This window comes from Equus asinus, chromosome 4, assembly GCF_041296235.1.
Source record: "Equus asinus isolate D_3611 breed Donkey chromosome 4, EquAss-T2T_v2, whole genome shotgun sequence".
NCBI lineage: Eukaryota > Metazoa > Chordata > Mammalia > Perissodactyla > Equidae > Equus > Equus asinus.
Window position 1 is genome coordinate 104750674 of NC_091793.1, and position 13033 is coordinate 104763706.

Sequence of the window (13033 nt, forward strand, 5' to 3'; positions counted from 1 at the left end):
TACACTCATAGAAATTGGGGGGAAAAGCGTTAATTTTATCACACCTTGGCCAAACTAAAACACTGGTGAGGCTTTTGCATGATTTCTTTCCAACTTTTTTTTAATAAAATGCTTTTGTCTTATAATGTGCTTTAAATATAGTTTCATCAAAAGTTTAAGGCTCTAAACTTAGTTTATTCAATTTAAGGAAAATGTCAACCATATAACTGGAAAAGTTAATCCTCACTCTCAAATCAATCAGCCAAGTCAGACTTATCAGATAAAGTCCAACTTTACTTTTCAGTTCGAAAAGAGGTTATCAATATGCATTCTGAGAAGCAAAAAGTATTTAAAAACACTGAAAATTAATTATGAATTATATCTTACAAGAGAAATAGCTGAAAGCAGTCAAACTTAGAATAATACAGAACTAAGAGTTCTGAGGAGTATGATGAAACCCTAGGAAGGGCATGGAATTCCTTTGATAATTGTGTGTGTACATTTCCAACCTGATTTTTTCACCTTTCGGATGTAATTAAATAAAAATCAAACATAAAATTAGAAATAGCTCCACTAATTGTAGTATTCATCATGATAAAAATTTGTGTTTTTAGTGAAAGCAAATGTATATACTTGTAAAAAATTAAGTCTCGCAGCTAGTATATTTTTGTATTAACAGGAAGTAGAAAATATTGAGGTATTTTATGGTATAAAGTATGGGAATTGACTGGTATTGGAAGAAATATTTCATGATAGGATTTGATAAAATAGGTTTTAACCACAAGATTGAATAACACAAAAAAAATCTGAAAGAAATCATACGCAAGTTATATATATCTTTGAGTTCTACTCAATTTATCTTCAAAAATTTGGTGGTCTCAGAAAGGATTTCTGTTACATTTAAAAGAATCAGAATTACTAACTGTTGCAGATGCTGTGGCACACCACCCAAACCCGCCCCTTTCAGCACTAAAGCACTCATTTTCTCAGCTGTTAGAGCGTCAGCCACTAAGACCTCCCGGCTAAGTCCTCCCTACCCACCAGTGCACTCAGCTAAGAGTGCCACCAGGCCCAAGGTCAGGCCCTTCCTGGGCAGCCCGGCCCCTCTGCCCTTCATTCTAAACAATTCTGCAGGGCCATCCCAGCTCCAGAGCAACTATGGGATCAGCTGAGGTCTCTGTTGTGGCTGCACTGCCGCCAACTTCTCCCTGAGTCCATTCCCACAGGCATTGTTTCTAAAAGCTCTTCCCCAGTAAACTTCCTGCAGGCAAAGCTCTGCTCTAAGTTGGCTTCCCAGGGAACCCCACCTGCAGCACTAACCTATATCCCATCCGGTGTTTACAGGAGCATTTTTTTTCAGCTACTGATGTGTCCCAAGTATTGAGAACAGAGGAAAATATATTTATATACATAACAAAGGCCATTTTTAGCATCAGTATTTCCCATTGATGTGATAAATTGCTTTGTTCTTAGGACACTCTCCCTCAAAGGTTATATATATATTCTCTGACAATAGTCAGGAGAGGGAAGAACTTAAGTCAGTAATTGAAATTGAAATATAAGAAATGAAAATTGTCATTACTCCCATCACACCATCATCTATCTGAATTCAGAACATTTCAGCACTAGCCAAAATCCTCATGTCTAACCATGTTTCCCCTTAACAGAACGATGTTTAAGGCATAAAAAGTCAGGAAGCCCTTCTGATTTGTGGCACTCTGACTAATCAGTAAGGAAGCTTTCCCTACGTGTGATGCCAGGGAGGTCTGCACGCCTCAGAGGACTGCACCAGCAGAGAAGGTTATTGTGAACACAAGTGGGCTCTCAGAAAGATGACGATTCAGGGAGAGAGAAGAAGATAAGTTTTAGGAACAAGTACATATTGAAGATGAGGATCTGGAAACTGATTCTCTTAAATCCATGAGTTTGTACATCCCTTGGAAAGTCTTCTTGAATACTCAAAGGGTAAATGTCTCCCTATTTCTACACCATGAGCCCTGGCCTAAAACATTCACCAATGACATTAATAGTTAATAATTAAAACATTTGCTAACATCTATCCTTTGCTCAAAGAGACTCATATTATAAACTCAATTGATATCTCCACTTAAGTTTTTCTAACTATGTGGATTTTGTTAATACCCAGTAAGCTGGAAGAGCAGCAGTCCGCCAAGTACTTTTCACTTATAATTCCATTAAATAAGAATTAGGTATAAAATCAGAAATATATCCATTAACTTCATTAAAAATGATCAATTCCTATGTGTGTAATGAAAACAAAAGATATATACTGCTAAAACCCCATTGGTCCAGAGGCCTAGCATATATTTTTATTTTTGTTAATAATATTAGAAATATTTTTTAAAATTTGATGAAGAGGAGGAAGCTGATTGATCATTATTTGAATAAATATGTCAAAATACAATTTGTTAAAATTGATTTTAACTATTTATCTTCAATAATCCATTTACTCATTCATTCTTTCAATGAAAGAATCCAAGAACAATGAACCCAACATATTCTACTTAGAGAGAAAAACAATAAATAATTATACCAAATAGATAAACAAGACAATTCAGATTATAGTAAGCACAGGCAAGGAAATACACTGGGAAATGTGATGAAGTAGGGGGAAAAAAAACGGGTGTAGAGGGATACTTTCGGTAGACTAATTTCAAAAGGCCTCTTTGATGAGATGATCTTATGCTGAGATCTAAAGAATAAAGAGCAGTCAGTTATGTTAAGAGCCGGCAAAAGTGGTTCCAGGCAGAGAAAACAGTCAAGCCAAAGGCTATGAGGTAGAAAAAAGCTTGTCAAGATCATGAACAAGGCAGGACTGCCCCTCCACCATGGCTAGAGTATAATGAACAAAGAGTAGAAAGCAGATGAGGGTTAACAGGTAGACAGAAGCCAAAACGTGTAGAATCCTGTAGGCTAAGGAAAAAATTTGAATTTTAGGGGCTGGCCCCGCGGCCAAGTGGTTAAGTTCTTGCGCTCCACTTCGGCAGCCCGGGGTTTTGCCGGTTCAAATCCTGGGCGCAGACATGGCACCACTCGTCAGGCCACAATGAGGCGGCATCCCACATGCCACAACTAGAAGGACCCACAACTAAAAATACACAACTATGTCCTGCAGGGCTTTGGGAGAAAAAGGAAAAATAAAATCTTTAAAAAAAAAATTTGAATTCTATTATAAGCTATCAAAAAATTTTCAACCAGGAAGTGACATGATGTGATCGACATTTCTAAAAGTTGACTTCTAACAAGTGTATGAAGAATGGACAAAAATAGGGTAAAGTAGAAATAAAGAGACCATATATGAGGCTCCTAAACATGAGAAAACAGTGGCTGAAGTCGGGATGGTAGCAGTGGAGATGGAGAGAAGTTTACAGATTCAAGTATATTGTGATGAAAGATGTAGCAAGACAACCAAAGACCAGAAAGAAGTCTCTTTGGATTTTGGCTTGAGCAACCAAATGGATGACTTGAAGGGGGAGCAAGAGGAATTTAGAGAAGGACTTAGAGGTTAAGACCACCTTAAACCCTCTAAGCCAAGCAAAGCCAAGTGCATATTGGACCTATGCCAGCCTCAAACATTCACATCTAATTTCAAATCCTTATTTCTAAATTTAAACACAACTTCACCACCCAATCTGGCCCCTCCCAGATATGATATCTTTTCTGACTCTCTTTCTAATATTTGGACCTTGACATTGATGCACAATTTCTAGTTTAACTAGCCCCTCCTGCCCTCATCATCCCCATAGAGGTGGCTCCTGTGCTCCTTTCCCCATGGCACCCAAACGTGCTCTTTATCAAAGGAGGTGTGGTGACCACGTGGGATGATCTGAACAAAGGCTGAGAGGGAAGTTCTGGGGCCAATGGGACCGAAGAAGCCTCCTGTGATTCCTGTATCTACTACCCAGAATCATTAGTATTTCAAGAGCCATGAGAATCACTTGCTCCAGGAATAGAATAAAACTGCAGCATTCTCAGGCCCAGAAAGTGTGGCCAACAGTCTCATATCACATCACTCAGCAGCAGCAGGACCATATTAAAAACTAGGCTTGCAGATTCCCAGTCCAATATCTTTCAATCACATACTGACTCACATCTTTCCATAGAAACAATATTAAAAACAGTGCACAAGGTGCTGTAAATGTATCATTCTTTGAAGCTATTATGGGTTAAAAAACTTTTACTCACTGCCCTAACAACCTAACCACCACATGTAACATTACATCTATAGAAAAAAAATATTGAATAAACAGCAGTCTTATGAATTATCTTTTGGAATAGACAGAAGCATTTGTAAACTAGTTAAGAATATTATCCTCCTATTTTTGTTTATTTTCTCTGTGGCTTTGAAAAATACTAAATGAGGAGGAACCAAAGGGAAGGACGAGAGGTAAAGGATGCTCTCCTTATATCAGCTCTCCCGTTTCTCTTCTAAATTGATTCTGAGAGCTTCCCTTCCGCTCCCTTGCCTTGGCAAAGACTTGTGGCCATTTCCTAGGTTCTCCAGTGAGCCATCCCTCATCTAGAATGCCCTAAGGAAAATTCCCAAGTCTGCTCATCCCTGCTCAAATACACATCAGTGTATACTTATACAGCAGAATTTTTTACTATTTCATATACGCTGACATGTTTCAATATCCATAAGATTGCAGAAAGCTTTTTTATATTAATTAAGATCCACATTTATACTGAACCATGAATGACTCCAATTTTCCTTCTCTTGATAGAACATAATACATGCCCCTAGGGAAAAACAAACCAGAAGCTGAGCTTTCAAGTAAATGAAAACTAAAACCCATATTGTAGATAAACGTTGGACTGCAAATGTACCCTGCAAATTAACCAAAAATTAGAGTCAACCTTCAAACTGGAAATAAAACCTTGACAAGCAGAAGATCTGCTAGGGGATTTAAGTTCCAAAATAGAAAGAGACAGCTGTCTTCTGTTACAAATGAAGGTAACTAGCACGAAGTAGGCAGGTCCGTGAGTTGGTTGGTCCTGTCTAAGGGACCTCACTAAGATGCAAGCTCAGGACAACGGCCAAGGAATATGACCATCACTGAAGGGTGGCATCAACTGAAACCACTGTCAAATAAATACACTTCAAGTGAATTAAGTGAATTGAAGCAAAGAACTTGGATACTGTAAACTGTCTAGGCTAAGTCAGACAAACGAATCGGTGGATCACCATATATCATAGCATCCAATAAGAATTTGTTTTCACGTCCACTACTTTTTGCTTGAGATCTCTTTTTCCTGGGCCACTAGCTGTCCACTGTTTCCTCCCCACCGCCATACACCATACCCACTGAACCTGCACTTCCCACTCACAAAATTTCTTCCCACAACCCTTGCTGAGTGAGCAGCGGTCCAGGTCCCTCTGTCCCCTGGGCCACAGCTGACTAAGAGCTGGACAAGCTGGGTTAATAGCGCTCTCCAGATACAGATTCAAGTTAGTCACCAAGTGCTAAACCACTAGTAGGAGGAAATATTTATTCCAATAGGGACGGCCATGTGGGGCCACACGCACTGATGTGCAATCAAGACAAGCAAGACTACAGAGAAATGTCAGAGAATGAAATGAATTTAGAAGGAAAAGCAGAGACTATGTGCTGTGCTTGTGGGAGGAAAAAAAGAGAGAATGGAGAAAGTGGCTGCCTTGATTTTTGCTGACATTCTAATTCCCAATTCCAACCTGTCATGAGATCAGTGAACTTTCGGCCTTCAGGTACTATAACATAACATTTCAGGCTAGTTCATGTGAGGTTCTGTTTCCTCCAAACAATCAATACTTGGATAAAATACCAACTAAAGTCCATCTGTAATATTCCTACCTTTCCTCAACTAAATGAAATTGTCCACGATTATGAAAAGTCAGATCACCCCAGAGCCTTGCAGCAGAGAATAAGAGTACCCTGATGTTGTACAATGTCAAAGAGAAAAAAAATAAGAAGTCAAATTCCTCTGTGCTTCACCAGGATATTATTATCCAGTGGGTTTTTTGAGAGGCTCAAGTATCTACAGTTTTAACAGGCAACTCTGCTGATCCTGAGGAAGGGGGTCAGTGACGACACTTTGAGGAGGACAGCTCTAAAGCCTGCTTCAATATTGCCACAAAGATCTGTGTACTTTCAAATTCCTCCCAAGAAAAATGATATTCATCAAGTGCCAGCATTGAAAAGTAGCAAATTGCTGTTGGAAAGACACATTTGTCCGAAACCCTAATAGAAGCAAGTATTGTTTCTATTATTCTTTCTGCATATATATGATATTTGCACTTCATTTCACATTAAATGGAATTTTGTAAAATGGCCTGGGGGGCCTAAATACAACTTATGATGCTATTTCCATCTGAAACTGAATTCAAATTTCCAAAAATTTCCAAAGACTTTTGAAACATAACCAGCTTGTAATTTGAGGATGTCATAGATCACTCCAACTGAGAAAATTTGATTTTGGATGGTTTTAAATGATACCAAAGAATTACTATTTTTTGTTAGGGAATAATGGCATTTGGGTTCTATAAGAAAATGTATTTTTCAGAGATATATACAAAACTAAGTAGGAACGCAATGACAGTATTTATTTTAAAATACTTCAACAAAGACAATAAAAATTTCAAAAAGGAATTGAAGAAGTAAATGAGGTAAAATCTTAATATTAGATGAATATGGAAAATGGGAATATGGGGGTATAGCTTATTGCTTTCTACTTCTGTGTATATTAGAAAAATGAATACATGAGAGTTTGGTTAGTATAGCAGCCAGACAACATATACAAACTGGGACAATTAATGCTATGACAAAGGAATGACATCAGAGGCCCTTTAATTTGGTGACAGAGATGAACTTATCTTTTGATAGTACCTGACATGTAGGAGGAAAATAAAATCAAAGGCAGAGCATGTGGAAAACGAATTTTTTAATTATTTGGAAGATATTTTTTTATTTTTCTGAGATATATACAAAGGCTTAATTCAATACAGAATAGACCAGAAACAGTGTGATGAAGGGCAAAGCACCTTCAGACAGGATATTCTTTTTGATCTCCCTCAATTTAAACTGTGGAAGCATGGGCAAATCATTTCCGGATTTTGCACTTTTAAAAAAATCTTCAAATGCGGATGACAGACCCACTTCCTGGCATTCTTGCGACTGTGGACTGCAAACTACACACCAAACCTGGTTATTAATAATACTAGCAAATCTTATCTGGTGATTAACCAATTATCTGATAGAATTTTTCCTATCAATTTTAGGGACAAGATGGAGAGGAAAAAACACAAAGAGACAGTTATATTTGAGGGAGGAAAAAAAGAGGAATCCAGGTCTTTAGGTGAATATAAATAAATGGCATTTGTCACCCCTGCTCTTGTATTTTGGGCAGTCATAACTAACAATACTGATATAACTTTAACACTTGTACTACTCTTACAGTTCTCAATTTCTGCAGAAATTCTACCTTCCTACAAAAAGACTGTGACAAAGCATCAAGAAATCCAGATTTCAGGTCCCAGGTGTGCCACTATTAGTCATATAGCACTTCTTAGCCTCCATTTACTAATCTGTAAAAGAAAAGCATTCAACTAGATGATCTCAAAGATCTCTTGCAGCTGGAACATTCCATGACACACAGTTCTTCACAGGTGTCTTTTTATCTTTAAAGTCTTCAGAGCCTTTATTGTGAATTAGTTATACTGCATAGTCCTGGGAAGCAATTAACTAGAGCTACCATAGAAGCTTAATTCAAGCACAAAAATGACCTGAGGGTAGACAAACTTGAGACAAGAACTGATTCTTCTGCAAGGGCTAAAGATCTCTTACTCCTTCCCTTTCTTCAAATAATAAGTGCTAAGGGATGATTTCTTGGTAAATTTCAACCAGACATAGAAAAAAAAGGAGCCATGTAAATTCATAAGTTAAGTTACTTTTAATACAAAATTTAATTTAATTGCAAGTAACTTTTCTGGACAACGTATATAAATGAAGTTACACTTTAAATCTGCTTTATTGGTAAACACAAAGAAATATACCTAGGAAATATATCTGGCCAGTATTATACAAAGATGGAGAGGGAATGAAGGTCCAGAGTCTATCTCATTCTAACTCTTATTTTAAAATGATAATACTGAAAGCCTACAGTTTTGTATACTTTGAGACATTTTATTTGCAAAAAGAGATATAGCATATCCTATTTGTGGCTTCAATGCACTTTTCCACTCATGCATTATGGAGGCAACTCAAATTGTAAAAAAATATTTACGGCCCATAAAATGATTTTTGACTGTGGTTTGAAAGGCCACATGAAATTTAACATTTCTAGTCTGGATTCTTTCAAACTTTCTGGTCACTTATTTGTAAATAACAAGTGGAATTCTTCACTTTTTCTATGGGGAGAAAAGAATTGCTAAAATGACTGGAATGGTTAAACAAAACAAACGAAAGAGAGAATATAAAGAAAAGAGATATCATCTCCCATATTTCAACCATAAATAAAGTCAACAGAAAACTATCACATACAGTCATTTACATCATCTCAACTGAAGGTCAGAGATAATTGGGCCAGAAATAGCATCTTGTAAAAGGGTAGTCTGTGTCACAAAGACACAGAGCTTGGGGAAATTACTGACATAGAGTCATCTATTCCCAAAACTTCACTCAATCCAAAGAAAGTGCATACACCAGGGAATAAAAACAAAGGGTGAGTGCTAAACGCAAAGTCTAGGTGGGGAAAAGGAAACATACAAGAACGTGAAAAGGAACCTTCCTCCTCCCCAACTTTGGGACATCCTTCTCTTCCTAGACCTGAACTCTTCAGCCAAGGAAGAGGGCAGCAGGAAGGGCCCTTCTCAGGTGGGAACACCCCCCTGGGACTGGTCTCCAGGAGTCGGGCCAGAATTCCCTGCTCATGAAACAGCACAGCTGTCCCTGTAGATGCAATGCTCTCTGAGAAGGTCATCATCGAAACTGGACACAGGGCCACAGCAGGAAACCCACTGGAGTCAAAGTAACACAGCACCCTTTTCCCATTTTGCCGTTTTACTAAGCCTGATCTGAAGAAATGTTATCAATCCCCAAGAGAAGATGTCTCACTCTAGAATGATGACTCCACACTTAGGGAACACCCTGGCGCCCACACTTACTCTCTCTTTTTTCTCCTCTATTAACATAAGCATAAAACACTTTTTCTCCCTCTATTCAAACAAACCCTGCCCCATGGACCCATATGTTAGACACAGGCATTCTCCCAGTGTTCATTCACGAAATCAGAGTAAGCCCAGGCCTCTCTCCCTCTACTTCCCTTCCTCTGCTCAACTCCTAGCCCCAGCCCAACCCCAATCAAAGCCCCACCTTGTAAACAGGTTTGCAGGGCATGTCTGCTTAGCCCAGTGCCTCAGAGCCTAGGATGGTGCAAGGAACAGAGCTCGCCCCCCATAAGTAGGGAAATCATCTATTCAGTTCCCCGGATGGCTATTATGTCATCCTCAGACATTTCCTTTTCCCATTCTGGATCAGAGACAATCCAGAATCAATTTTTTCCACCACCATGACACACAGTCAAATCTATCATCCATATTCCCATCTTATATCTTAACCCAAAAGCCAAGCTCTTAAAAGGCCCAGGTCTTTCAGCAGGGCTGTTTTGCCCTAGGGCTCTGACTTCAACCCTCACTCTGATAATAAAGCTCAAGAGAGGCCCCTCCTTGTTCAGCTCCCTATCCCAAGCCAGAGTCCCGCTCACTTGAGGACTTGCCTCCCCCATCAAAGACTCTAATTCAGAACAAACCTCTGCTCCAAGAATATTTACTCCCACTTTCTCCAATCCTTATGGAAAAGTACATGCACCAATTAAACTTCAACCTCCTCCCCACCAAAAAAAGTATATATGCCTTGCAATACCAGACTTCCCAAAACACAATATTCCAAGGAATGTTTTCCCACTGTCTCTATTACTGCTGTATGTTATCAAGAATTCACCTATTTCCCAAGGTATTTTCTCCATTCACCCATCACAGTATTGAACCCATCATAGGTAGTAAAAGTACAGAAAAAAGGAAAGAGAACAACAGATGGGGGGAAAATGATCGACTGTCTTCTCTCCCTTCACCATCCCTCTCCTCACTGCATGCATCTGACTGTTTAAATGGATTGCTTCTATCCTTACAAGAACAAGGTATATTTTGCCTAGTAAAGCCTCTCTTTGTTTTGCTGACTCAAAATTGGGAGGAAGTGCATCAAGAAGACATGGGATTATTCTAGGATACGCTAATTTTTTTTTTCTCACAAATGTATAATCACGATGTATCTCCCCATAGTTGCTTGGTTCTTGAAATCTAGTTTGCTTAAGTCAGTCCCAAACTAGCAACCTGAAAAGAAAGGAAATCATAAAAATAAAGTCCATCTTTTAATCATCACTTACAAGTCATCTGCCTTCTGGGGCCACAAGCCTCCAAACTGAGGAATTCACTGAAAGGAAGAAGACACGTCGAGTCTAAACTCCAATTACCTTTTCCCACAGATTCACTAGGTCACTTGCCTTTGGTAAATGAGGTTGGCTTGGATTGAAAATGTGAAAGGTTAAAGAAAGTATTAAAGGAGCCAGCTGAGCCCCTTCTCATCCCCATACCACTGCCCCCTCTTCCAATTTCTGACTTAAAATTGATAATCTATTGTCACATAAAACTCTCCAGCTACCCTGTGAATAAAAACAGCTCCCAGACTCTGTACTTTACATATATTCTCTCATTTAACCCATTCCAAAAGCCTGACAGGTAAGTTTTAACATTCCCATCATAGAGCTGTGAAAACTGAGACCCTTAAGGAAAATACTACCAAAGAACTATGTCAGTAAATAGACTTATTTAAAGTAGGCTATGCTAATCCTTTGTTAACATTATAAATTACTGAATATCTTAAAGACTACAGATTGGGAACTCCTAAGATCTTTGAATTAGAAAATTTTAAAATGCATACCTGTTTTTTCCTTGAATTTGCTTTGGGAAACAGGCCTGCTGACAACACAGATGTAAATGGAGAACAGCAAAGCTCAGGAAAAGGGTTTGGAATAGATGGCATTTCCAGAACATCAAGATCTTTCTTTTTTCTCCTACACCAAGAGAACATAGGATGTAATTTACATAAAACAGAATGTAAAATATAATTGCTGTCAGGATTAAAAAGTTAAGGCCAACACATACCACGCCGTGACAACACCAATATTATATAAAGTATACAGCAAAGGTAAGTGATGTACTTTCTGTCGGTCAAAATAAAATATGTTAATTGATATAAATCAATCTTTTATAGTATGCCTATAGGTGTTTTTTGGAGGGAGGGGGCTTTAAAAAAAAATCACCGGGCATGGAAACCCCATTTCCAGAACTTTCAATAATTTTCCAGGAGCCAAAATACAGACTAGGTAATTATTAATGTAAAACATCCTGAGGAGTTAGACATTGTTGTGCACCCAGTAAATTGACAAAGTCTATAAACATTTAATGAATTCATCCCTATGCTATTTTACTAATCACTTTTGGAAGTTATGGTTTATTAATTATAACTGTGGTTCATCTCACTTCAGATTTCATTCACAATGTTGCCCACACACAGTCTGTTGATTTTTCAAGTGCTTATAGATACTAAACCGCAAGGCAGTGTTTTTGAGGAGGTAAGTGAATAGAGCTTGCTAGTATGAATGTACTCTAGTCCACTGCAGAGTAATTTTAACTTCAGCGAAGTTGAAGCACTTTGCAAATCTGAAGGGAAAAAAAAGGGACCATTTCAATGTATGAATATAAAGGACTACAGATTTTTGTATTGTTGCAGCCTTTTTCTTTCCTGAAGTATGTGCATAACTGTGAACTCTAAAGGCACTTAGCGCTGAAAGCTATGGAGATTGGGAAACCTTTTAAAGCCTCTATTCTTTCCTGCCGAAGAGCTAGACTGCTCAAATGTCAATCTGTGCTTTGCCTCTCCAGGGTCGCTGTAAGACTCTATGTGGGAGGTGAACTCATTTATGCCACGATTTTTTAAATATACAAAATCAAAAGGATTGTTTATATTTTTAAACGCAGGGCCACGAAAAAATAAGGAAGGGGGGCGGTCAGCCTGGAGCTTGGCCTCCTAGCTCACACCGATGGGCAGAGGCGAGAGAGACCGGGAGCTCTCAATGAAACGGTGATGCTATTTATAAGGCGCTGGGAGATCGCAATGTCCTGCTGATCCGGTAGGAGCCAGCTCAAAAGGAATTGTCTTCAGAGACTTTCACAAACTTGGCCCAGCTCTGGGCACATGGCTCCCCCCCTCGGCCCGCCCCCTCACCCCTCGCCGGCTGCCAAGCCAGGACACTCCCCCGCGCCCGCCGAGGGCAGCCTACCTGTCTGCAGCGATGCCGCGGGGCGCGTCCGCCGGGGGCACGAACGCCCGCACGGGCGGCCAGGGGGCCGGCGCCGGGTCGCGGGCGTCACCCCTCCCCTGGGCAGCGCCGCACACCTGGGCAGACAGCGGCGGGTCCCGGGCAGCCGCCCTCCCCACGGCGCTCTGCCCATCTTGCAGGGAAGTGGTCATTGTCGCCGGCTGGGGGGCTCGGGCGTCATGGGCGTCCCGGCGCGGCGGAGAAGGAGGCCGGGTGGCGGGAGGCGAGGTGCCCGCGCGGCAGCCAGAGCGCGCTGCAGGTGCGGTGGCCTCGCCGCTGGCGCCCCGGGCCCGTGCGGCTCCGACGCGCGGCCGAGCAGCCGGCGAGGCGGCGGGGGAGGGGCGGGGGCGGGGGAGGAGGTGGGGAGAGGGGAGGAGCGGCCGGGGGGTGGGGGCCGCGGGCGGCGGGCGAGGCGCGGAGGGGCGGGGGGCCCGCGCGTGGCCCGGGGCGCTCGGGGGCGCTGGCGTCGGGCCCGCAGCGCCCGCGCCGGGGCTCGGCTGCCGGCGCCCAAGGCCCGGGCCGCCGCCTCCCCAGGTGGGAGCCCGGCGCGCGGCTGAGCCCAGGGGCGGGGCGGGCCGCGCGCCGGGGGCGGGGCCCCATGTGAGCCGGCGCGCGCGCGGGG

At 41.1% G+C, this 13033-nt stretch overlaps 1 protein-coding gene across 2 annotated transcripts in view; it reads right to left on the bottom strand.

Annotated features, from left to right (window-relative positions):
* The window catches only part of GRB14 (growth factor receptor bound protein 14), a 122376-nt gene extending 109605 nt beyond the window's left edge, over positions 1 to 12771 (bottom strand). The window contains exons 1-2 of one of the 2 annotated variants that reach the window (XM_014860284.3): positions 12373 to 12771; positions 10971 to 11103 (exon numbers count right to left, since the gene is read on the bottom strand). In XM_014860284.3, the coding sequence (XP_014715770.3) occupies positions 10971 to 11103; positions 12373 to 12563 (324 nt within the window). In that variant the 5' untranslated portion in view covers positions 12564 to 12771. The remainder of the gene's footprint in view (positions 1 to 10970; positions 11104 to 12372) is intronic. The other variant, XM_044768802.2, reaches the window with a different exon arrangement.
* Between the last annotated feature and the right edge of the window lie 262 nt (positions 12772 to 13033).